General features: G+C 64.9%; 2 protein-coding genes across 2 annotated transcripts in view; both read left to right on the top strand.

Annotated features, from left to right (window-relative positions):
- The first annotated feature begins 4,021 nt into the window (after window positions 1-4,021).
- On the top strand, window positions 4,022-22,407 carry GGT1 (gamma-glutamyltransferase 1). The gene is made up of 15 exons (XM_040251190.1): window positions 4,022-5,364; window positions 6,157-6,270; window positions 11,385-11,552; window positions 11,992-12,155; window positions 12,715-12,845; window positions 12,927-13,013; window positions 16,627-16,819; window positions 16,994-17,151; window positions 18,038-18,187; window positions 18,480-18,616; window positions 20,709-20,896; window positions 21,044-21,171; window positions 21,267-21,379; window positions 21,463-21,576; window positions 22,115-22,407. The coding sequence occupies exons 4-15, from the start codon at window positions 11,995-11,997 to the stop codon at window positions 22,259-22,261; spliced, it is 1,707 nt and encodes a 568-aa protein (XP_040107124.1). The 5' UTR covers window positions 4,022-5,364; window positions 6,157-6,270; window positions 11,385-11,552; window positions 11,992-11,994; the 3' UTR covers window positions 22,262-22,407.
- A 679-nt stretch (window positions 22,408-23,086) lies between these two features.
- The window catches only part of GGT5 (gamma-glutamyltransferase 5), a 12,731-nt gene continuing 10,414 nt past the window's right edge, over window positions 23,087-25,403 (top strand). Inside the window, exon 1 of the mRNA XM_040251189.1 lies at window positions 23,087-25,265. Within this exon, the coding sequence (XP_040107123.1) occupies window positions 25,093-25,265 (173 nt within the window). The 5' untranslated portion in view covers window positions 23,087-25,092. The remainder of the gene's footprint in view (window positions 25,266-25,403) is intronic.

Raw genomic sequence — 25,403 nt, 5'->3', positions numbered from 1 at the left:
CGGGTGAGGATGCTGAGGACGTCCTGGGCCCTGAGTGGGACCTGAGGAGACCAGGAGCCCCGACAGCTGGTGGCCCAGCTGCTATGACAGGGAACCAGGGTCCGGATGACCCAGCAGGGGGGAGTGCTGGGGCCGGCCCTGTGCTGGACATGTCCCACCTTCGGGCCTCTTCTCCACCCACCCAGTGTGTATGTCCAAGCCCAGGAGGAGGAAGCCCAGCCCGGGTACCTCAGCAAGCAGCCAGGAGCCATGGAGCCTCCTGGCAGCCACCGCAAAGAGGAATGAGGGAGCACTCACTAGGAGGGAGGAAGCAGGAAGCAGACGGCACTCTGCGGAGACCATTTCCCCTGGAGCTGCTCCAAGGGGCGGGTTGGGAGCTTCCTGCAGGGTCAGGGAGGCCTCAGGCCCCGGCTCCAAACCCCTGGGCCTGCCCCTGTGGGGGTCCAGAAACATGTAGCGCTGTGAGTTTTCTATGGGTTTCATAACATGTGAACCACAAACTTGGTGATAGTTTAAAACGACAGGAGTGTATCCTCTCCCAGTTCTGGAGGCCAGAAGTCAGAAACCAACCGAAGCGCTGGCAGGGCTGTGCCCTCTAAGATGCTTCAGAAGCCTCTCTCTCTGCCTGCCGCCAGCTTCTGGCAGTGGCCAGCGTCCTCACCTGCCTGGCCTTGCAGCGGCTCCCCGCCAGTCTCTGCCTCCCTGGTCCCAAGGGCGTCTGCCGTGCGTCTGTGTGTCTCCCGGCTCTTTAGTGCCAGGGCCTGGCTCTTTAGTTAGGCGTCATCGGCCATGCGTGGGCTTTCTCTAGGTGCAGAGAGCGGGGTTCCTCTCGAGCTGTGGCGCACAGGCTTCTCGTGGCGGTGACGTCTCTTGCTGCAGAGCTCAGGCTCAGCTGCTTCCTGGCGTGTGGGGCCCTCCCGGATCGGGGCTGGGACCCCGTCTCCTGCGTTGGCGTGCGCGCGCTTAGTCGCTCAGTCACGTCTGACTCTTTGCAACCCGTGGACTGTAATACGCCAGGCTCCTCAGTCCATGGGATGCTTCTGGGAAGAATACTAAAGTGGGTGGCCGTGCCCTCCTCCAGGGGATCTTCCCGCCCCAGGGATCGAACCCACATCTCCTGTGCATCACAGGCAGATTCTTTACCTGCTGAGCCGCCAGGGAAGCCGCATGACTCCCTTCTTACGGGGACGCTGCTTACTGACTCAGGAGCCTGCCCCCACCCAGGATAACCTCACCATTACAGATGACTTCTGCAAAGACCTCCTTTCCAGACGGGGTCCCACTCAGAGCCCCCAGGTGGATGAGGATCTGGGGGGGGATTGTTCAACCCACTGTGCAGCTTCTGCAAAACCATTTCCTCTTCTGGAAAACGCGGAAAACACGATGCCCGCCTGGCAAAGGCGGAGGCTTAGACGCAGCAGGGAAGGCGTCCAGCGCACACTCACGGGTCAGTGTTGAGCACGTGGGGCTCTAACCACGCTTCTGTGGCCCTGTGCCCAAGCCTCCTGGCCACATGACAGCCATCATGTCCACTTAGCCACAATCACTGGGCCCCGTGGGGGCCCCCGAGACAAAGATGCAGGAGGTCGATGGGCAGCAGAGGTGGGGAGCTGTGATGGGGGTCCCGGGGCCCTGTGGGAGCTGGGGCAGCCGCCAACCAGGAGGCAAGGGAGGGCTTCCAAGAGGAGGCGGCAGTGTTGAGGTCGGGCCTGAGGGAAGATGAGTCCAGGCGGCAGGTGAACCGCTCGGAGGAGGGTCCGGCCCAGCCACGGGCACTGACCTGGAGGGCGGTGTGCACCTCTGAAGGGTGTCTTAGTCGGGGAGGGACGTGATCTGAGTGCCAGGGCTGCAGGGGAGGAGAGGGGAGCCTGGGGAACTCGTGGGGTTCCCGCCACATGAATGAGAAGGGGAGGCTGGGGTCGGGTGTGGCCGGGGGCAGCAGAGCGGGGGAGGGCTTGGCGCAGCTGGACGGGGCAGTGAAGGTGCCCAGGGCCCTCCCCAAGGGCGGGTCTCTGCCTACCGTGGCCAGTGAAGGTCTGGGGAGGGTCGCCACTTAGCTCATCTTCGGGCTTGTTGGTGTTTCAGCAGGACGCAGCTAGAGAGAGGAACTGCGTTCAGGGCTGAGATATGAAGGGAGTCAAAGAGAGGCTGAGGGAGGGGGTGGGGATAGAGCCGAATCGGTAAAAGAGCACGTCCGCGTAGCCCCGCACAGGGTCGTAGCCGTGGACGGGGGGCTAGGGCATCGCACCCGCCCCCCACCTGAAGACGCACCCGGGTCGGGGTTGGGGGCTGGGGTGCACACGGGGCACCACCTTCCTCCCCCGCCCCCTGGAGCTCCCAGACTCGCAGATAATTACGAGGTGATGCGATAAATGCTACCTGTGCAAGGAGCCGTGGGCAGGCAGGGGGCGGCGGCTACCGGCCCGGGTGTGGCCGGTCTCAGCACATCTGCCCAGCAACTATTTGAAGGATCCGTGCTCTCCAGACAGAAAACGGAGGGCAAGGAAGGAGAGGAGACTCTGGGCCGTCAAGCCTGGGGTTGAATGTGAACCTAGGCCCTGCACATGGGGCCCGTGCCCTTGGTCGTCCTACCAAACCGCCTCTGAGGTTGGGAATTGGACCCGGTCTGCCAGGTGCCACGCGGGCTCTGCAGCCCGAAGCTCCTGGTTGTTAAGGAGCTGATTGCCCCGGAGGCCCACGCAGCTGGCCTAGCGCCAGTCTCTGTCCTCACACCGAAGGCGGGTGCTGAGGTGGGAAGCCCCTACAAGGCTGCTGGCAGGTGTCTGGGGGCAGCAGGGCCCTGCTCCTGTCTGCAGTTGGCCAGAGCTCCCCTCTCGCCACCAGCGGGCCACACCAGCCCCTGTGCCAAGCCCGGGATCTCCTCCCATCCCTTCGGTGTGGCCTTTGTGGCTCTGAGAGGCAGTGGCCGAGCAGCCGTAGGGTGGGGGGCGTCGGGCAGTGGGCAGGGTATTAGGCCAGACCCACCTGACGTGGGTGCAGAAGGTGCTCCAGGAAGCAGACAACTGGGGCTTGATGTTGGGAAGAGCATGCAGCGACCCACCATCTCTCTGTCCTGAGAGGTAGTGAGTTCCCTGTCAGGGCAGGTATGCAAGCCAAACTTTCTGGGATGATGGAGATGGAAGCGCAGAGGCCAAACATTTGGGTCTGTGTGACCCTCAAGCTGGTGAAGATGGACTTGTGTTCAGCCAGCTGACCAAGGGCCTCCTTGGTGCAGACCCCAGGGTACACAAAATGTCCCCGATGAGATCAGGCCTCCTGGCTCTCCCTCAGGTTCCGGAGGCTGGGTCAGGTGCGCCTTGCGTCTGGCCCCCCGCCCGGCTCTCCCGCAGGTTCTGGAGGCTGGGTTGGGCGCTCCTTGCGTCTGGGCCCCCCACCTGTCTCTCTCGCTGGGATGTCGTTACGGGATGCTGTTTCTCCTTTTTCGTTTTCTTTCTGGCCACTTCACCCTCCTTGCGGGATCTCAGCTCCCTGGCCGGGGGTTGAACCCCAACCATGAAAGCCCGGGGTCCTGACCACTGGGCCGCCAGGAACTCCCAGGAAGCTGTGTCTCTGCCGGGTGGGGCCCACCTGGGGCACAGGATCATCCGGCCCTTCGGGGGGTTCAGGCCCAGCCACTCCCCAGGGCCTGACAGCCGGGGGTGGGTGGGGCGCCCCAGGGGGAAGGCAGTGTTTTCAGGGCCCTGTTTCCTGGGTTGCTGCCCTGCCAGGTAGCTTTGGGCAAGTCCCTTTTCCTCTTAGGCTGCAGTTTCCTGGGCCGGGAGCGCCCTGCTCGCCGCCCTCCCAGGGCGCTGTTGGGATGGACCGGGTGCCGCCCCCGCCCCTGCTCCCAGGGCCTGAGTCTCCTGTCTGGCCAGGCCCCGCAGGCTCTCCGGGATCTTTAGCAGATGAGAGGCTCCGGGAGGGTGGGGCAGGGCCCGAGGCTGCCTGGGCAGCTGCCCCTGGCTGGAGGCTGGCCAGACCTAGGCAGCTGCTCTGGGAGCAAGGACAGAGAGCCCAGCTCTCAGCCCCGCCCTCTGCCCGGCTCCTGGGGTAGCTGCGGGATTCGTGGTCGCCCACCAGGGTCTTAATGAGTGAAGCTGAAAGTCACTGAGTCGTGGCCTACACAGTCCATGGAGTTCTCCAGATGGAGAGAAAAGCAGAAAAGCGGGGAGCCTTTCCCTTCTCCAGGGGATCTTTCCAACCCCAGGATCAAACCCAGGTCTCCCCCATCGCAGGTGGATTCTTTCTTTACCAGCTGAGCTATCGGGGAAGCCCTTTAATGAGTGAGCCAGGGTTAATGGGTTACCAGCCCAGTGACACATTCACCAGCTTCCCCGGGCTCTCAAAGTCCAGACGCCCTGGCCTGGCCTTCAAGGTCTGAGCTCAGCACCTTCCTGTTCCAGATCTGATGCCTCACGGCTCTGGAAGGGTCAGGAAGGTCAAAGGTCTTTCTTGTGCCCTCTCTGCTCCAGAGATGCCCCCCCAGGGCCTGGCCTCGGGGCTCCAATGGCCCCTCCGCCAGGCTGGCCTCCCCAGCCCAATCCCAGTGGTGCTAGACACCTCCCCGCGTGACAGCGTGGGGCCTCCCTCAGGGTCCTGGGCTCTCCCTCCACAGCTGACTGTACTACCCCATCTTGGGTCCAGCTGGGGGCTCCTGGAGAGAAGAAACGGCATGGGTTAGAGGGGAGAGCGAGGGGACGAATGAATGATGGTGCATACCTGCAGACTGCAGGCAGCGTGTGGGCCTCAGAGGTTCGGGCAGGCTTGCACATGCCAGCCTTGTGGGGGCAAGCACCCCACCCCATCCCGTTGGGCAGGGGCGTGAGCAGACCGCCCCATCGTCCATCAGCCTGCCTGCTTGCGACCCCAGAAAGTTGGGGGGCTGAGGATAGACTCCCCAGGTCATGTAACTGCCTTCTGTGCCCGTGACCAGGGCCCTTCGAGTGACAGCCTGTGGACGCCTGCAGTCCTGGGGCTGGGCGAGAGGGCATCCCATGGCCAGAAGTGGGGGCCGCCCCCCGGATATCCTAAGGGGCCAGGAGAGACCCGTTGCCTGACCTGCCCCTGCCCGAAGCCCGGCCTCATTCAGCTCCCCAGAGGCCCTCAGAACTCAGGTCCTTTTAGCCTGGGCTGGGGACCCACCGGGCTGGAAGAGGCTGGCCACTGTCCGAGTCACACGGCCCCGTGGGGCAGGACCCGGGCCGCTCCTCCCCCTACCTGGAAGAGTGCCTGTGCCTTTAAAGCCTCCCCCACTCCGGCCCGCGGCGGTGGGGGGAGGGGGCAGGGGGAGGAGGGGAGGAGCCGGCACGGGACTGAGCTCCGTGCCTAGTGCTGGAGCGGACAGAGGACCAGCCTTGCAGCCAGGTGAGCTGGGGCAGGGAAGGGGGGTCTGGCTGTGCCCCGGTGCTGTGTGACCCCGAGGCCGCTGCTCACCCTCTCTGAGCTGCCGGGGGGCATGGGAGAGGGCAGCCCAGACCTGGGGCCTTTCCGGGGGCATCTGGAGCGCTGAGTCCCAGCCCAGCTCTGTTCTGTCCCGGCTGTGCTCCGAACAGGTCGCTCCTCCTCTCTCAGCCTCGGTTTATGCACCTGTGTAATGGGAGTGGGCAGCCCTTCAGGGTGATGGGGGCGGGGCTGGTGCGGCCAGGTTGCGCAGGGAGGTCGAGTGAGGGGCAGAGCCTGAGGCCCTTGGCCTGACTGGGCCTGGCCTGGGAGCCTTTTTTGTTGTCTGGTGAGTGGTCTGAGGCCAGCTGACCAGGCTTCCCAGCTGACCTGGCCACGGGTGTGGGGTGGGTGGAGGAGGCCGGGGAAGTGGGCTTCTCGGATTGAGAGGGAGGGGGGCCCAGCGTGGAGAAACTGAGGCCTGGAAGGGTGGGGCAGTCTGGGCTCGTGGGGAGGTTGCTGGGGGGGTCTGGAGTAGAGGCGGGCGGCGCTGGGGGCTGGGTGCCATGCCGTCAGACCACATCTGCCCCGCTTGGGCTCTGGGGGGCGGAGGGGCAGGCTGGCGGTGCAGGGGGGTGACTGCGCAGCCCCAGGGGGCGCCCACCCCCTTGTGGTCCTCACAGGCTCCGACAGCTGCTTGGACAGGCTTCCGGCCGAGAGTGGGGTCATCGGGTCTCAGGAAGAGACTGTTTCTAATTCTTGACCCTGTTCCACCAGGGTGGGCAGCACAGGGCACGGACCCCAGCTCCGGTCCAGGTGTGGTGCCGAGCTTCCTGCCCAGGGCTGTGCTCTTGGACCCGGGGGACGCGGCTCTTCACTGCCCGCCAGGTGGTAAGTGGGGCGCCGGGGTGCCTACCTGCCCGTCCACGTGCCTGCGGGCCCGAGTCACCCCTGCCTGAGCCTCGGCTTCCGGCCGGCCTCTGAACGGCTCTGGGGCTCTGCCCAGTTTCACCCCTCTGATTCGGGCGGGAGGATTAGCAGAGAAACCCCAGGCTGTCGGCACGCCTCATCTCTTCACGCTCTCACTGCGTGTCCTGGAACCTGCTCGCTCAGCCCAGATTCCTCATGGGCGTAAGTGTGTGTGTGCACATGTGTGTGTGTGCGCGCACGTGCATTCATTGGGAGCAGGTGGTGCATGGCAGACTCAGGATCTCTGGGTGCGTGAGACTTGCATACCCCTGGGGGCAGGGGGCTCACCGCCTTCTGTGCCTAGCACAGGAGCCCTAGGGTCTGGCGGGGACCTCCAGCCCAGACCCCCTGCCCCCGGACCCCCCTGGAGTGGAGGTGGGAGGCCATCCGGGACGGAGTGTGACACACTCTACGTGGGAGGACAGGCTTTATTGTTCTGAACGTCTTGCCTCTGTTGACTCGGCCTGTGGGACGCTGTCACACTCGTCCTCCCTGAGAACCTGCAGCCGCTGCTCGGCTTCTCCTGGGCCCCGTGGCAGGCCCTCAAGCCGGTCCCAGCCCGGGGTCTTCCTGCTGGGGTCACCTGTAGGGTCTGGGTCCTCCTCTGTCCATTCAGGCCTTTTTCTGACCTCCCTGCCACTCCAGGCAGGAAGGAAACCACTGAGCAAGCTCAGGCAGGTGGGGCAGAGCCCTGTGGCTTCCCACTACAGAAGGCTCCCTGCCAATGGTCTGGTCATGCAGCCGCTCAGGGAGGACCAAGTGCTCCGGTGTTGCTGGCCGGCGTCCAGCCCTTGGGGACGGGTCTTGAGCCTCAGTCCCTGGGTCCTGCCTCGTCCCATCTTCTCAGTCATCCTGGTCTGCAGGGGACAGGATGACATCCAGGGAAAGAGCAGTCGGGGCACCCCCAGCCTGTGGTCGTGGTGGAGAGCTCACGGGGCACCCCCAGCCTATGGTCGTGGTGGAGAGCTCACGGGGCAGCCCCAGCCTGGGGTCGTGGTGGAGAGCTCACGGGAGTGGAGAGCTCGCGGGAGTGGGGAGCTCGCGGGGGCGGGGAGCTCGCGGGAGTGGAGAGCTCACAGTCCCACGTGGAGCCCGCCCAAGCGCAGTGGTGTGTTTCGGCTGTGAGGCTCCGGGGGCAGCAGTGTCTGCTCGGCCTCTGAGTCTTCTTCCATCAGCTGGTGTGGCCTTGTGGGCTTTTTGCAGATTAGATAGTGCAGGTGTGGGGCTGGAGGCTTCGGGGCAGCCTAGATACAGAGGGCACCAGGAGAGGAAGGCCTGACTTGGGAAGCGGCTGATCCTTGCCCTTGGCAGACGAAGGCCAAGGGGAGGTGGGGCAACGTCCAAGTTCCCCTGGGGTGAATCTGGAGCTGCTCCCGACTCCACTCCCTGTGTCCGGGACACACAGCCCCTTGGGGCAGGTACGGGGCGGCCAGGTGTGTGCCCTGCTGGTCTGTGTGGCCTTGGACCTACTCTGGCCCTCTCTGGACCCTGCCTTTCCAGGTTGGGCAGCTGGTTCCTCGGGCCTGGGGCGCTACCATTATTGGACAGATGGTGGAAGCTTCTAGGCGTGAAGCAGGAGGGAGGTGGTGCCACCCCGGCCCTGCTGCACGGCCTCAGGAACCATCTCTGGGCCTGGCGTTCAGACACTCTGAGCCAGGACAGGGCAGGCCGGTGGGAGACCCACCCTGGGGCTCGCGGAGAGGCTCACAGACACCATCCTCTGGGACAAGGATTGCCTTGCCTCTGTCAAGCTCCGCTCCTTCCCCGTTGGGGCCACACCCCTCACCTGCTGCCACCACCCAGGGGTCACCGCTGACAGCACCTGCCACCTCCAGGGCCCTCCCAGGGCTGCCTGAACTTTAGCCGCCTGGTGATGGGCGGAGTCCCCGGGCTGCCGTGACAGGTTGGGACCAGACCAGACACAGCCTCTGGCTGCCCTCCCTGCCACGTGCTGTCTTTGCCCACTCTCCGCGGGGATTCAAAGTGCCCCCTGTCATGGCAGTCTGAGCGTGGCTTGGGAAAGCATTTCCAGATACAGAGTATTTCAGAAAGGAGTGAGTTTTTTGAGAATAAACAGCAGAGATAGTGAAAATGTTAGTTGCAACTCTTTGTGACCCCATGGACTGTAGCCTGCCAGGCTCCTCTGTCCATGGGGATTCTCCAGGCCAGAACGCTGGTGTGGGTTGCCATGCCTTCCTCCAGGGGATCTTCCCGAGCCAGGGGTTGAACTCGGGTCTCCTGCACTGCCGTAGTGAGAGTGCCCAGAGCACAGCAGGCCTGATCACGGTGGCCTTGGCCTGCAGCGGCGTGGAGCAGGACCTGGGTTCCCAAGCAGAGCTGGGCCCATTCGCAGTGCTGAGACCACCGGATCCCAGCCGCTAGGCCAGTGGTCAGCGACAAGAGCGCTGGCCCTTCAGCTTTGCTGGAAAGAATTTCCACCAAGACGGAAAGCAGTGAAGCAAGGAGAGCGGTTACTAGGCAGAGAGCACAGTGCGTGTGGACAGACACACAGCGGACTCGGAGGGAGAGACCCTGGGTCACGCCCACATGGCAGTTCAGACCACTTTATGGGGCATTTCTTCCTGTTCCCCTCTAGCCAGTCCTTGTGATTTGCCTGCTTCACGTGTTTGGTGCTTCTCAGGCCCCTGCCGTGTGTGTGCACGTGTGTCTCCTAGCCAAAAGGGATTCTACTGCAAAGGGCTGTGGGTAGAGCTTCCCTTGACATGACTCCCCGTCGGCCTCCAAGGAGCCTTTTCTGTGCCTGTGTGGTCAGGGACAAGAACTCTGCGATCCATGCAGGGTCCAGCCTCCTCCCTTACTTGTCCTGCTGTTCTTATCTTGGAGTTTCGGGTGAGAGACTGAGTCTCTGATGCTGTATCCTGGTGGGGGGAGGGGCGTCTGATCTCCTGACAGCCCACTGAGAACCAATGCTTTCCATGGGTGAGTAGAAAATTTTTATAGCCTTGAGACAAAGAAAATTCCTGCAGGAAGGGTGGCATTAGGTGATTGGTTAGGGCGCTATAGGGTGAGAACCAGGTGGGCATTTTTGCATCACTGGGGGTCAGGAAGCTGGCTGGTAAGGGTCAGGGAGGCTTTCAACAATGGTCCCAGTGGGGCTCAGTCCGTCCCAGAGATGACCTTCATTCTGGGCTCCGGGGCTGTGGCCTTGGGATAGGACTCCACGCCCCCGGGCGGGCCTCTGGCCCCCTGTGCCCTCCTCGAGACTAGGTGAGGGTTCCTCAGCCCCTCTGCTCCTCCTGGGGGACCCCACCTGGTCACGGGTGGCCTTGGCCTGCAGAGGCGCGGAGCAGGACCCACCCCAGCTCCCAGCCCCCAGCCCCCAGCCCAGCTCTGGGCCCCCTGAGGAGCTCTGCAGGGCCTGCGGGCGTGGCTCTGGGCGGCTCTTGGGGTGAGGGGCCCAGCCTGTGCCTGGAGGGACTTTCCCAGGCAGACAAGTCGGCCTCTTCCTCCCCGGCCAGTGCCCCAGCCCGCTGCCATCTTTTGGGAAGCAGTGGGGGTATTGTGCGGCCCCCGTGGTCCCCTAGGCCTCGGGTAAGCCGACCAGGGTCAGGAGGAGCCCGGCCACTGCTGGAGGCCCAGCACCCCTTCTCTGGCCTCAGTTTCCCCTCCTGACACGGATTTGGGTGAGAGCCAGCCTGGGGGCGGGGGCGGGGCTTGGATGTGGTTTTGGCCAGTCCAAAAATGTGGGGGCGGGGATGGGAGACCAAAGCCAGTCCCTCAGCGGGGTGTCTTCCTCCGGGCTTCCTGTGGGGGCTGGGCCAGGCCTCCCGCCCAGGGAGAAGGCGCTGGTCACTGCGGCCCACCGCTTCCCCATGCCCCGGAAGGCTGAGCCTCGAGGGTACCCCCTGGCCCTCTGGGGAGCCCCCCGGGCCCTTGGCGGAAAGCTGGGCAGAGGGGAGGCCAGAGCGCGGACCCCAGGGGGCCTTGGCTGGCTTCTGCCCGGGGCCTGGGTGGGGAGAGGGTGCAGGGTACGACCAGGGTCTCAGCTGAGGGCCCCAAGCCCAGGAGAAATGCCCAGCATGCCCTCGGGGTGCCCAGCATGAACAGGCCTGGGGCCCAGGACATGCCCTGAGGGCTCTCCGGCCCAGCGGAGGGTGGAGGGCGGAGGCCACGGAACCATCCCAGAGCGGGTCCCTCTGAGTAGGCAAGGGGTGAAGCAGAGGAGTCCCAGCCTGGGGTTTTCCCGCAGAACATCGCCCTTCGTGGGGGAACTGAGTTTGGGAGAGGGGGCCTTCCCCCTCTGACCCGTTGGGTCACACAGCCCTCACCTGCCGTCCTTGCCACTGGGACCCCATGGTTAAAGGCTGTCCCTGTCCAGCCTGGCAGGAAGTCTCCAGAGAAGCCCACGGTGTCAGGGTGAGGCGAGGATGACCGGCTCCCCTCCTGCCCACAGGCCTCCGGCATCCCCCCAGCGAACCTGGTACTTAGCTAACGCTTGACACCTGGCTCAAGGGCACAGAATCTGCCTGCGGTGCAGGAGCGCGGGGCTCACCCCTGGGTGCGGAAGACCTCCTGGAGGAGGAAAATGGCAACCCGCTCCAAAGCATCCTTGCCTGGAGAAACCCATGGACAGAGGAGCCTGGCGGGCTGCAGTCTGTGGGGTCGCAGAGAGTCAGACACGGCTGGGCAACTTACACGTTCACACTTTCCAACCCACTTCATCTCTCATTGCACTGGACAGACAGCCAGTGACTTTCCCAAGACCGCACGCAGGTGAGAAGGGGCAGGCTGGCCCCGGAGCCCAGTGGCCCTCACCCGTTGGTCACATGCCAGCTCCCTGTGACTGACACACAGACACACACACCCCCACCCCATGCCTGGGAGACACACAGACGCACACAGACACACACACACACACACACACACACACACACACACACACACACCCTGCCTGGGAGAAAGGCCCTGGGGGTGGAATTCACACCAGTGTGGAAGCGGCTGACAGCTTCCTCTTGGAGACACAGAGACTCCTCACAGAGCTCCCCGAGCTTCAGAGACACCCTCTCCGTTTACAGGAGGACAAGCAGGCTGCGTGCTCTGGAAGTCTCCCTGGAGCAGGTTCTGTAGTCACGGGCTCTCACGGAGCGTGAAGGAGGCCCCAGCTATTTCTGCAGCCGGTCCAGCCCACACCGTCTCTGTGGCCCCCTTCCTGGGAGGCTCGGGCCGCCCACCCGCTGAGGAAGGTAGGCTCCGGCCCCGCAGCGGTCGGGAGACATGGGTGCCCCCCTCTGGCTTTGAGCGCACCGGAAGCTGGGCCCCACGCTCTGCGGCCGGTCACCTGGGGCCCCGAGAACAGTGTCGGGAAGGAGTCAGGCCAGGCCTGTCCCTCCTAGGGTGACCTGAAGGCCACCGTGAGGGCTCAACCACCATAAGGGGCCAGGCAGGTCCGGGGGGGCTCCCCTCCCAGAAAGGGTCCCTGCCAGAGGGGGTCCCGAGGCTGAGCAGGAGGATTTAGGGGGCAGAGATGGGTCAGGAGCTGCTGAGGGCGTGGCCCAAGCAAAGACAGGAAGGAGGCCTGGCACGTCCTTCTGAGGCCGGACTGTGTGCCGTGGCCTGGGGGCCAAGTCCCCTGGTGGGCAGGCCGGTCCCCTGACCTGTCACCCCTGCACCTCGCGCCTGCAGAACATGAAGAAGCGGTCCATGCTGCTGGCTTTGGCAGCCGTGGTCTTGGTCCTCCTCATCATTGGGCTCTGCATCTGGCTGCCCGGGGCCCCCAAGCCACACAGCCATGTGTACCCCAGGGCCGCCGTGGCTGCGGACGCCAAGCGCTGCTCAGAGATTGGCAGGTGAGTGGGGCCCCGCGCCCAGGGGACCGCCCCGTCAGTGCCCTGGGGCATCACCCTCGCCCCTCTGGGGCTCAGTCCCCAGCCCCGCTGGCCCTGGTCATCAGGCTGCCTGGGCGAGCCATGTTCGAGCACACAGGGCTGCCCCTCCCGTCCGTGGACCTCCCCGGCAGCCTCCGGTCAGAGGAGAAGGGGAACCTGGAGCCGAGGGCAGGGTGTGGGGGTCTCTCAGTGACCGGCTGGACCCCTTTCTCAGTTCAAGGCTGTCTGCCTCTTCAGAAAAACTCTGCTGTTTAACGCTCTTTGTAGGCCCACAACTCACATATACAAAAGTCAGGTCTCACACGGGAAAAAGATGTTATTAATAAAAAAAAAAAAGCAACAAGTTTTCATTCTTTTCCAATTATCAAAGCCATGTTCATCTGTCGGCGTGAAAAGCCTGTTGGTTTTCAAATACGGCAAATTTTTTGCGTTAAAAAATAAAACCTGTGGGCTCCTCTTGGTCCACCCTGGGGCGGGGTGGCCCCTCCGAGCTGCTCACCCCCGCCCATGCTGCCGGCAGGGACGCGCTGCTAGACGGTGGCTCGGCGGTGGACGCGGCCATCGCGGCCCTGCTGTGCATGGGCCTCCTGAATGCCCACAGCATGGGCATCGGGGGCGGCCTGTTCCTCACCATCTACAACAGCACCACGCGTGAGTGCCCTATGGGATGGGCTCCAGGGGCGGGGAGGGGTCGGGGGCCGTGCAGCCCGCCCACCCGCCCGGTCCTTCCAGGTAAGGCTGAGGTCATCAACGCCCGCGAGGTGGCCCCGCGGCTGGCCTCCGCCAGCATGTTCAACAGCTCGGAGCAGTCGGAGGAAGGTGAGAGCGGGCTCGGGGCGGATGCGGGGCCAGGACGAGCTGTCTGCGGCTGGGGGTGGCCCTCCCATCCCTTCCCGGGGCCCACAGCACCCCCACCATGGAGGATCAAGGCCATTATCACAGAGCGAAGGGAGTTTCTGCTCAGGCCCCTCCTGGGCCACAGGGAGCTAGAGAAGCGGAACGACCCCTGTTGCAGCAGCGCGTATGGGTCAGGCCAGCGCCCTGCTCAGGCCTTTGCACCCACGGCGAGCCCCTTGAGCCCTCCCTGCACACTTGGCTGGGGAGCTCTGTGCGGGTTCCCATCGTATAGCTGGGGACGCGGAGGTCCAGCCAGAGAGGCCACGTAGGCTGACCGAGGCCACACACAGCTCCCAGGTGGCTCAGTGGTGAAGAGTCTGCCCGCAGTGCGGGAGACCCAGGTTCAATCCCTGGGTCGGGAAGACCCCCTGGAGAAGGGCATGGCAACCCACTCCAGTATTCTTGCCTGGAGAATCCCAGGGACAGAAGGGCCTGGGGGGTTACAGACCACGGGGTCACAAAGAGTCAGACACAACTGAGCGCACACACACACACAGTCATACACACACAGCCACACACACACACAGCCACACACACACACACACACACAGTCACACAGCCACACACACACAGACACACACACAGTCACACACAAACACACAGTCACACACACAGCCACACACACACAGCCACACACACACAGCCACACACACACACACAGCCACACACACACAGCCACACACACACACAGCCACAGCCACAGCCACACACAGTCACACACACACACAGTCACACACACACACAGTCACACAGTCACACACACCCAGTCACACACAGTCACATACACACAGTCACACACACACAGACACACACAGTCACACACACAGTCACACCCAGTCACCCCCCCACACACACACAGTCACACACACACAGTCACACACAAGTCACACACACAGTCACACACAAACACACACACAGTCACACAGTCACACACACACACAGCCACACAGTCACACAGACAGCCACACACAGTCACACACAGTCACCCACACACAGTCACACAGCCACACACACACACAGCCACACACACAGCCACACACACACAGTCACACACACACACAGTCACACACACACACAGTCACACACAAACACAGCCACACAGTCACTCACACACAGTCACACACAGACACACACACACACACACAGTCACCCAGCTGGATGGTGGGAAAGCTGATTTTGAACGCACCTGTTGTTTTTAAAGAGCATCCAAGTCACTCATTGTTCACCTGTGGGGTTAGCTGTCTAGATTACAGGGCGTAGTTTCTTTTCTAACCTGCCCTTCAGCCCCAGGGGACGCCCTGCAAGGACCCCGGTGGACTGTAAGACAAGGCTGGAGGGAGGAGGGATGGAGATTAAAGGCCCTGTGGGTCTGACCGCCTCCTGCAGGCTCTGCCCCTGGGGGACTGAGAGTCTCCGGGAGCAGCCCTTTTGGAATTCTCTTTCTCTCCAAGACACAGTCTGTGAATTTTCACCCGCTGGGAAGCTCACCAGGTGTAGTGATGAAGTCATTCAGGGTATGGGGCTGCAAGAATCTTACAGACTTGGCATTTTGCATTCTTGAGATTCACGCGTTTGACTCAGGCTTGTCAGGCGTTGGGGCTGTTCCCCAGCCAGTAGAAACAAAGGTAACATGTGAAGGGCACCCTCCAGGAGGAGCAGAGAGGAGATGGCACGGGTGTGCCCAGCACCACTGCGCAGCCTGGAGGGCGGACGCGGGCAGGGTGAGAGGGCACGTGGGCTTACCAGGTGCAAAGACCCGGCGGCTGGGGCTGGGGTGGGGGGTGGGCGTCTGGGGGGAGCAGGAGGACGCAGGGTCAGTTTGGACCTCGTGGTGGGTCATCGTGAAGACCCGGCCTTGTGTCTGAAGGAGGGACGGGTGTTCCCTGCGTCGGAGGGTACTGGGGGGGGATCTGGCTCTTTTCCGACGGGACCCCTCGGGCTGCCAGTCAGGTGGCCTGTCGGGAAGTCCCGCGATGGGCAGGGATGCTGAGGGCTGGTGCCCAGCACACTTGGAGGGCGGAGCCGTGGATCTGCTGAGGGGTCTGCTGTGGCACACATCCAGGGGTCCCGGGGAGGACAGATGGCCCTCATGGAGGCCAGCAAGGCCCCCAATGAGTCCCCCTTGAGACATCCTCTTTGACCCTCAGATCTGGCCATCAGGGAGCAGCCTCAAGAGTTCAGCCTGGGGGCTGTCAGCACGTAATGGGGCTCAGCGGTAAAGAATCCGCCTGCCAAGGCTGGAGGTGCGAGAGACCTGGGTTCAATCCCGGGGTCAGGATTGAAGATCCCTTGGAGGAGAAAATGGCAACCCACTCCCGTGTTCTTGCCTGGAGATTCCCATGGACGGAGAAGCCTGGCAGCGGGCTGCAGTCCATGCGATCCTAGGAGTCGGACACGACCTCACGTGTACACACACTCTGGGCCGGGCAGCCTGGTGTGCAGGAGGGCAGACAGAGGAGGGGCCGGGAGACACAGAAGCAACCCGGGGAGAGGGGCCCGGGCCAGGTGAGATGAGAGAGGGGCCCGGCTCCCTGCTGAGAGGGCGGCCCAGGGCCTCACCGGCCTGAGGTCAGGCCCGCACGTGCTGAAGGGGAGGCACGCGTGCTGGCTGGCAGGCCTTCCAGGAGGTGATGGAACAACCTGGCTCTTGGAACCTCGTGCCCGACTTCTGGGTGGGATAGGCCACTCGAGAGTGGCCGAAACGCGCTCCCCCGGCCCGCATCTCGGGTGAAGGCAGGAAGGCGCCTTCGAGCCGGGGCTGTGCTGAGGCTCTCTGTGTCAGGGCCGGGCCCTAGGGCACGCCGGTGGGCGGTGGGGCCTGGCAGGGAGCTGGGGTCCGCGGCTGTGTCTCCAGTGGCATCCTGGCTCCTCAAAGGATGGAGCTGGGAGCCAAAACCCTTCATGGTCAGACGGGGAAACAGGCCCAGAGAGGGTGCGGCGCAGGCTCTGGGACAGCGGAAGAGAGGGGAGGGGCTGTTGCGGGTGACTGGGGCCTTGGTGGGTTCCAGGGGAACCCTTGAATCGTACAGGGTGAAGGGGCTCGTGACCCAGGAGACTCAGACTGAGAGGTGGTGAGGTCCGGCTTCCGTACGCTCTCGCTGCACAGCTGCGCGCCTGGACCTGGGTTTCAGACACGGGGCCGCTGTGGAGTCAGACGTGTCGGCCTGGGGGACAGCGGGGCCCCCCGCACACGCCCCCCGTGCCCCCAGCAGACACCCCGAGCAGAGTCACATCCCTGCCTGCCAGGCCAAGTGTGTCAGCGGCTCAGCCGTGTCCGACTCTGTGCGGCCCCGAGGACCGCAGCCCGCCAGGCTCCTCTGTCCATGGGATTCTCCAGGCAAGAATACTGGAGTGGGTTGCCATTTTCTTCTCCAGGGTGGTCTTCCCAATCCAGGGATCGAATTCAGGTCTTCTGCCTTGCAGGCGGATTCTTTACCCTTTACCAGGCACAGCCGCAAGCATGCATTTCCTTCCGGAGCCTCTGGGTCCCACTCGGGGACATGCGGACCACCAGCGGGTGCCTCTCCTTTCGCAGGCGGGCTGTCGGTGGCGGTTCCGGGCGAGCTCCGCGGCTACGAGCTGGCACACCGGCGGCACGGGCGGCTGCCCTGGGCGCGCCTCTTCCAGCCCAGCATCGATCTGGCCCGCCAGGGCTTCCCGGTGGGGAAAGCCTTGGCGGGAGCCCTGGAGAGGCAGCGGGAGACAGTGGAGCGGCACCCCGCGCTGTGGTACGCCTGGCCCCCCGCCGTGGGCGCCCACCCTGGGACCAGAGCCCTGACCCAGCTGGGCTGCACACCATGGGCAGGGGGGCCCCGTCCTTTGGTCTCCTGTTGGGGGTGAGGGCTGGATGGCTGAGCCCGGCCCCACCCCTGCCTCATGAGAGCGCCCCCCCGCCGCTCCAGCGAGGTGTTCTGCCGAGACGGGAAGGTGCTGCGGGAGGGGGACCGCGTGACCATGCCCCGGCTGGCCGACACCTTGGAAACGCTGGCCTCGGAGGGCGCCCAGGCCTTCTACAACGGGAGCCTCACGGCCCAGATTGTCAAGGACATCCAGGAGACAGGTGAGTGGGAGACACCAGGGGCCTGCGGCCGGAAGCTCTGCAGCGGGAACCCTGAGCCTGGGGTCCTCGGGCCCTGCCTGGACGCTGGGCCCTCAGGGAGTGCCTGGCAGGGGGAGTGGGTCACAACTGTGTCTGCAGCATGGATCCACAGCTCCTGGCTGAGTCAAAGCTGAGGGAATTCCTGCAGCCTAGGACAGGAAGCCCGGGGCTGCAGGCTTGGGGTCATTGAGGGGTGGGCAGGAATGCAGTTGTAGGCAGGAGTGAGGATTGGGGAAAGCACGAAGGTGCAAACCCTGGAGGACTTCCTGGAGGAGGTGGCACCTGAGCCACAGGTGAGGTTGGACTTTGCAGGCAGAGAGCAGTCTGAGGCTTGGAGAGAGGGGTTTTGATTCTCCAGGAGGATCACAGGGAAGGAGGGTGGGCTTGCGGAGAGGGGTGTGGGGGTGCTGCACGCAGGGATCTTGTGGGCAGGTTCTGGTGGGTTTAGGAGTCCCAGTTGCCTCTCTTTCCTGCCCCTGCCTCCCTAAGCTGTGTGTGTCAGGGAGGAGGACAATTAGCTTATTGACCTTTACCACTGACACCGGAAATTAGCCTATAAATACTTCAAACACTTCATCTGTCTGGAGCCAGTTTCCCTGGAGAACAAGGGCCTTCCTCCATCCACTAGTCAGAGGAGGAGGAGGCTGATGGGAGACGGGGGACCTCTGGCCCCCCGAGAGGACAGATGTCGGACCCGGAGGCCAGAGGCACAGCAGGTGGAGGATGCTGGCCCGGGCCTGGCCCTGGGGAGGTGGCACAGTTGGGGGGGTATGGGGGGGCAGTGGACAGGGCTCCCCTCTTGACAGTCCCCCAGAAGTGTGTCCCATCCCTGGGCCCCCCGCTGCAGGGGGCATCGTGACGGCCGAGGACCTGAACAGCTACCAGGCGGAGCTGGTTGAGCAGCCGCTGAGCATCAGCCTTGGGGGTGCCCAGCTCTACGTGCCCAGTGCCCCGCTCAGCGGGCCCGTGCTGGCGCTCATCATCAACATCCTCAAAGGTCAGCCGTGTCCCGGGCTGCGGGCTGGGTGGCCTGGGCCAAGGGGCACGCCCAGTGGATCTGGGCGGTCATCCGCCACCCCGGGGCCTGGGTAACCCTGTGGCTGGTGTGTGCTGCCCAACATGGGTACCTTTGCTTCCTTCCCCCGCCTCCCAAGCAGGCACTGCCGTTGGGCAGTAACTGTTCCCCTTCTCAGGGTGAGCCGAGCGACTCAGGGAGGCCTCCCGGGGCCCCCGCTGTCCTGGCCAAGGGGACCCGGGACGCTGAGGTCACTACGGCTCTGCCTGACCAGGGTACAACTTCTCCCGGGCGAGCGTGGAGACGCCTGAGCAGAAGGGCCTGACCTACCACCGCATCGTGGAGGCCTTCCGCTTTGCCTATGCCAAGAGGACCCTGCTTGGGGACCCCAAGTTTGTCAACGTGACTGAGGTAAGGGGGCAGGGGGCTCAGCCCCACTCTGCTTTATTCCTCTGTTTGCACCGCCAACTTTGGCCTCGGGGCCACCGGGTGCTGGGGTGACTGCTGACCCTGAGTGCTGGCCTCTGCGCCAGGGCGCTCTCGCTGGGGGAGTGGGGGTGCTGGGGGCAGTCCTTAGTGCCCGCCTCCTCCACCACCCTCCGGCTTCGGGGCCTCAGCATCAGCCATGTCCTTGGCCTGGAAGCCCCTGGAGCCATCAGCGCCGAGGTCGGGGGGGGGGGGGGGGGGGGGGGGGCCCACCGCGGAGGGCCCTCCCAGCCCACAGGACTGATGATGAGGTTCGATCCAGGCGGGCAGAGGCCCCGGCCACACACGCTCCCAGTCACACCAGCTTCCCAGATCCCCACTGCCCAACACACTCGCTCTCCAAGTGCCCCCCGCCACACACCCAGGCTCCAGGCTGGACCCTGCCTCCATCCCCATCACGGCGCTCATCCCCTACTCGGTCCGCCTGCGAGCCCTTGCCCCCTCCACCCCCTCCAGGCCCTGCCGGAGCCTCCGCCCCGCTCCGCCCCGCTCCGCCCCGCCCCGCCCCGCCCCGCCCCGCGGCATCCCACGCCTTAACCGGTGCCTCCTCCCCTCGGCTGCTTCCCGTGCAAGGCTGTGCCCACGATTCCTCCCTGTCCTGCCTCCGGCCCCTCTGCTCTGCCTGCTTCTTCTCCTGTTAGGACGCCTGGCTCGGCCTTTTCCCGAGGGTCCCGCCTGCGTCTTGAGGCCCCGGGGCCCCGTCCTTCTCGCCTCCAGTCTCTTAGCCTCGACGGACCCCGCCCCGGGCTGTCGTGGGGATTTTCAGGCCCAGGGCGGGTGGCTTGTAGGATGTCCCCGTCCCTGGTCCAGCTGCTCTCTTGGAAGTAGATTCGAGCTTAACGTCCTCCCCTGGGATTAGTCAACTAATCCATGGATGTTGCAAGAACCCACGGCCTCTGCTCGGCCTCCGGGGCCTTGCCTTGCCAGTGAACTCTACAGGTCAGGGGCAGCCCATCACACACCCGGGACGGGACCTTCAGGATCCGACAAGCGCACATCTCCAGTCAGGCTCCCGCTGTCCCCAGCCGCCCCTTCTGCACCACGCGCCTCCCGGGCGAAGCTCACGGCCCGTCCCGGTGGTGTTCCGCCCCCAACACAGGGCCAGAGGGTTAACACCCGTCAGCTGGTCATTTCTCTGCCCCAAGTGCAGGAGGTTTTAAAGGTCTTTTAGGGCTTGTAAGGACCTGTGGGGAGAAGGCAATGACACCCCACTCCAGTACTCTTGCCTGGAAAATCCCATGGACAGAGAAGCCTGGTGGGCTGCAGTCCATGGGGTCGCGAAGAGTCAGGCATGACTGAGTGACTTCACTTTCACTTTTCACCTTCATGCACTGGAGAAGGAAATGGCAACCCACTCCAGTGTTCTTGCTGGAGAATCCTAGGGACGGGGGAGCCTGGTGGGCTGCCGTCCATGGGGTCGCTAAGAGTCAGACACAACTGAAGTGACTTAGCAGCAGCAGCAGCAGCAAGGTCCTGTGGGAGCAGCCCCTGCCAGCATCTTCAGCCTCCTCTCTCCCTAACTCCTTTCACTGTCTGTGTGTCACTCATAAGCTGGCCTCGGGGCCTTTGCATTACCAGTCAGGGGGCTTGTTTCAGATATCACCTCCTCTGAGAAGCCCTCCCTGACCACTCTCATCCTTCCATCCCTCTTGCTCCCTCCCCTCCGTGTACTTGTTCTTTCTAGCACATCCTTGCCTGCCTTTGTCTTCCCTGCTGTGAGGGTGGGGACAGGCGTGTCTGTTCCCTGCTGGTCCGCCAGCGCTGGACACAACTTACAAGCTCTGTGAAAGAGTGCATGAATGCTTGGGTGCAGCGAGAGTCAGGGTTCGGAGGGCAGACGGTCATTCAGAGTTGCTGGGCAGCAACAGAGACAGAGGCTGGGGAGAGGGGGTTCGGGGGGGCCATGTGAGACTCGGACATAGGAGGGCTGTGGTTGGAGCCTGAGAACCGCTCGCACAAGCCTGTGCCCCCTCCTCGCCTCCTTCACCTCCTCAGGGCAGCTCTGGGGTCTCGGCAGGTGGTCCGCAACATGACCTCCGAGTTCTTTGCCGCCCAGCTCCGGGCCCGGATCTCCGACAGCACCACTCACCTGACCTCCTACTACGAGCCTGACTTCTACACGCCCGACGGCGGGGGCACCGCCCACCTGTCGGTGGTCTCGGAGGATGGCAGCGCGGTGTCGGCCACCAGCACCATCAACCTCTAGTAGGGCTGCTGGGCGGCCTGGTGGGCCAGGGGCTGCCCGCGTGTCTCAGAAGTGAAGGGCTCCACGTTGGCAGAGTGCCTTTCTGGGGAGTGTGTGTTGGTGGGCACGGGGCGGGCCGGCCCCCCTCTGACCCTGCCGGTCGGCAGCTTTGGTTCCAAGGTGCGGTCACGGGTCAGCGGGATCCTGTTCAACGATGAGATGGATGACTTCAGCTCCCCCAACATCATCAACCAGTTCGGGGTGCCCCCCTCGCCAGCAAACTTCATCGCGCCAGGTGCGGGGCGCAGGGCCCGGGCGGGGGGCGGGCCGGTGTCCCCGCGGCCGCTGACCCGGGGCTCTGTGTCCCTCGCCCTCCCCCCACCGCTGCAGGCAAACAGCCACTCTCCTCCATGTGCCCGGTGATCATTGTGGGTGAGGACGGCCAGGTCCGCATGGTGGTGGGCGCCTCCGGGGGCACCCAGATCACCACATCCACGGCGCTGGTACGAGCCCCACCCCCCCCCTCGCCTGAGCACCCAGCCCCTTGCCTACTGGGCCACGCTGACCCCATCCCCACACCCCGCAGGCCATCATCAACAGCCTGTGGTTCGGCTATGACGCCAAACAGGCGGTGGAGGAGCCCCGGCTTCACAATCAGCTGCTGCCCAACGCCACCGTGCTGGAGAAAGGCATCGACCAGGTGCGGTGGGGGCGGGGGAGCCAGGTCCCGGAGGGGGCGGGGCGGGGGAGCGAGTCCCGGTGGGGGGGGGGTGGGGGCGGGTGACCGAGCCTCGGTGGGGGGCAGGGGAGGGGGAACCAGGTCCCGGAGGGGGCGGGGCGGGGGAACCGTACCCCGGTGGGGGTGGGGTGGGGGCCGGGGACCGAGTCCCGGTGGGGGGCAGGGGAGGTGAACCGAGCCCCGGTGGGGGTGGAGTGGGGCGGGGGAGGGGGACCTGTCCCCCGGTGGGGCCCCGGGCCTGCGTCTCCCATCACCGCAGAGCAGGCAGTGGCTGCTCCCCGCGGCCCGCGGCAGCTGGCCGTCACGCCCACCGCCCGGGTCTCCTCGCCCCCGGTCCACAGAGGCCCGGGCCAGCCGCGCGGATGAGACCCAGCCGGCCCCGCGGCCCCCGGCCTGCCCTTCCTGGCCCCTCAGCCGGCAGCCGCGGCCGCGGGGTGTGTGAAGCCCAGCGGGTGGCCCGGGACCCCCTGAGACCGCGCCCCCTCCCGCCCGCCCGCAGGCGGTGGTCTCGGCCTTGAAGACCCGGCACCACGCCATCGAGGAGACGTCCACCTACATCGCTGTGGTCCAGGCCGTCGTGCGCACAGCCGGCGGCTGGGCGGCCGCCTCGGACTCCAGGAAAGGCGGGGAGCCCGCGGGCTACTGAGCGCTCCTGGGAGGAGAGGCCCGCCGGGGCTGGGGGCCGGGGGCGGGACTTGGGGGGCTGGCTTCCCCTGGGAGCGGCGCAGCAGGGCAATAAATGCGGCGGCGCCGGGCTCTGGGCTGTCCTGCCGCCGGCTCTCCACTCCGTGGGCTCAGCGCGCTGTGTGAGGTGGGGCCGCCTGGGGGGAGGATGGAGACGGAACTCGGAGACCTTGGCAGCGCGGGCGCTGGGCGGGGGAGGGGGGAGCGGGGGGCGGGCGGGGCTTGGACTGCACCCCCGAGTCCCGGCACCAGGGTCGGGCCGCCCCGGGACACGTCCCGTGTCGGCCACCAGTGGGCGCGCGGCCCCGGGCAATTTGTCCGCGGTTCCGGGAACCGGGAGACCTCCTCAGCTCGCTGGTGCGCGTCTGGCACGCACTGAGGGGAAACCGAGCTTTGGGGGAGATGGGGTTGGGCAAGAGGCTGGAGAAAAAGATGCTGGTCAGGGCCAGGCCCTGGGGGTGCTTTCCAAATGGAAACCCAGAGTGAGATCCAAGCTGCGATACGCCCCAAGAAGCAGTCCCGGTTCTCCGGGATCAGTGAGCTGGAAGAGGTCCCCAGGCCCCCAGGTCCCCAAGGGTCAGGGCTTGGACAGTTGCCCCGGGTTAGGGCTGCTCTGGGTGGGAGGGGGGCACCTGGAGATGCCAGGCCCCCAGCCTCCTCCTTGGGGTGGCCCCTCCCGCTGGCCCTCCGGGCCTCTTAACTCATCTTTGACACAGTTATAAGGTGGGAGGCGAGGTGCTGGGAAACCACCTGGGGAGGTGGGCAGGGCAGAGGGGGGCCCAGCTTGACAGCCCGGTGAGCACCCGCCAAGGGCAGGGACACAGCCAGGGGCGCCAAGTCTGGGCTCTCAGGGAGGCAGGAACCCTAGTGATTCCAAAGCGCCCTCCGGGAAGCGGGGCTTTGCTAGGAGCCGGGAGCAGCCGTGGGGTCCTGGGAGCCTTGCCCCCCAGGTGTGAGCCCTGGACCGCACGCCCCTGGGGTCCTCGGGGCATGCGATGGAGGCTGAGCTGCTCGGGTGGGCATGCCTCTCCTCTGCCCTCGTTTTAGCCCCAGAGGAGGCTACAGCTTCTTTGCAGGGGAGAAGACAGGCCTTGCTCCCGCGGAGGTGGGAGCTGGCCTGGAGCTCCCGGAGCCTCAGCAGGCGGGCAGGGCACCCCCGGTTCCCCTGGCGCTGTGGAGCCTGGCTGAGGGCCCCCTGGAGTCCTGGCTTCCCATCTTTCTCCTGCCCCTCACCTCCTGGAGAGGAAGAAGAGGTCCCACCCTGACCCTGGCCCACCCCCTCGGTGCCTGCTGCCCTGGCCTCCCCGCGGGTAGACTGGCCGCAGCCCAGGAATGCACTCTTGCTTCCTGGTTGAGCAATGTCACTGCTGTTTGAGGGTCCCAGGGGTGGGGTGGGGCGAGAGGAGTCCGCAGGCCTTCCAACCCCGCAAGGCGGCCTGCTGCCCCAGGAGTCTCTCTGGCTCAGGCTGGCAGGGGCTCAGGATGGGGCCTGGCAGACTGTGTGACTGTGTGGACGTATCCCTCTCTCTGTCTCAGTTTCTCTGCTCTGCCTGGAGGGGTAAAGAGACGAGGGGGCAGCAAAGCTCAGCTGGGAAGGAAGCCAGGGTACTTTGGGGGTGGTGGGTGCTGGAAGTCCAGCCCCCAGGCCCGGCACCCTCTGTGTCCTGATGAGCTAGCTGGTCAAGGGGGCACCTCAGGGTACCTGCTGTCCCAGCTGGGCACCCTGAGGCTTGGACAGGGCAGAGTGCGGGCTGGTGTCCCCAGGGGAGGAGGCGCACTCAGTTCAGGAAGAGGGAAGTGGACACACTGCCCCCAGGGGTGGGTAGAGACCCAGGTGCAAGAGAAGCTCCCTCCCCGAGGCCTGGTGGCATTTCCAGGACCGCAGGCCCCAGGGTGGACCGTCCGGTGGGCACTGGGTGCCGGCCCCATCTGACTCCCCCGCGCAGATGCCTCCCCTGAATAGACGGGGAAGCTGAGCCCCCTCCTGGTCACCCCAGCCCCCCGTCCTCAGCTTTGACTGAGCTGGGACTTGAACTCGGGTAACCCTGAGTAACCCTGCCTGTGTCCCCCACAGCCCAGGGTCCTCTGGATCTGGAGATGCTGAGGTGAGCAGCTGCTGGGGGGTGGGAGGCACGAATACGGGGCAGGTTGGGGCTCTGTCCCGGCTCCCTGTGCCCTGAGCCTGACCCAGGAAGGGTCCTCTACTGTCCTCCGCTGGGAGCCGGAGATCAGCCACGGGGTCCTGGGAGCCCTGCGCCCCCGCGCCCCCCGGGAGCCAAGTCGGCAGCAAGTCCTTGCACACACGAGCTGGCGGGAGGGGCAGCGGGGGGAACGGCAGAAGGAGAGTTAACAGCAGCCGCTGACTTCTCTCTGGAAGGAAAAACTCCCCACAAACGCCCTGCTGCCTGGCATCCTGCCAGGGCCAAGACAGAGGCTGAAACTGGAAGTCCCGACGGGCGGCCAGCTCTGCCTCTGCATTGGACACTTGAAGACGGAGCAGCGTCGCAGCCAGCCATCTGTCCACACATCCACCGTCCACCTGGCTGCCTACTGCTCATCTGGAAACCTCTGTCTGTCCACCCATCCGGCTCTGTCTGTCTGAGCCTCCTCCGTCCCACCGTCTGGCTGTCCGCCCATTTGTCTGTCTGTGGCCCCCTTCTGGTGGTCCACCTGTCCTGTCACCCGTGAGTCCGTCTGCTCACCTCATCCGTTCAGCCACCCGCCTCCCTGTGCACCTCCCTGTCCACCGGCTGCGTGCCCACCTGCCTCCCCTCTCCCCTGGGCCACAGAGCCATGGCCCAGGGCCGCGGGGCCGCGGTCAGCCTGGTCCTGCTGGGGCTGGCGCTGGCGCTGGCCATCATCGTGCCCGCCGTGGTCGTCTCTCGTCACCGCGTCCACTGTGGCCCCCAGGCCTTTGCCCACGCCGCAGTCGCTGCGGACTCCAAAACCTGCTCAGACATTGGGCGGTGAGTAAGAGGTGGGTGGGAGCTGGGTGGGCCTTGGCACTGGCCCCTCCCGGAGACTGTGTGACTAGTGGCAAGAGTGTGGAGAAGACACGTGTGTGTGTGTGTGTGTGTGTGTGTGTGTGTGTGTGTGTGTGTGTG

Source organism: Oryx dammah, unplaced genomic scaffold (assembly GCF_014754425.2).
Source record: "Oryx dammah isolate SB20612 unplaced genomic scaffold, SCBI_Odam_1.1 HiC_scaffold_12, whole genome shotgun sequence".
Taxonomy (NCBI): Eukaryota; Metazoa; Chordata; class Mammalia; order Artiodactyla; family Bovidae; genus Oryx; species Oryx dammah.
This window is presented reverse-complemented; position numbering and strand designations above follow the sequence as displayed.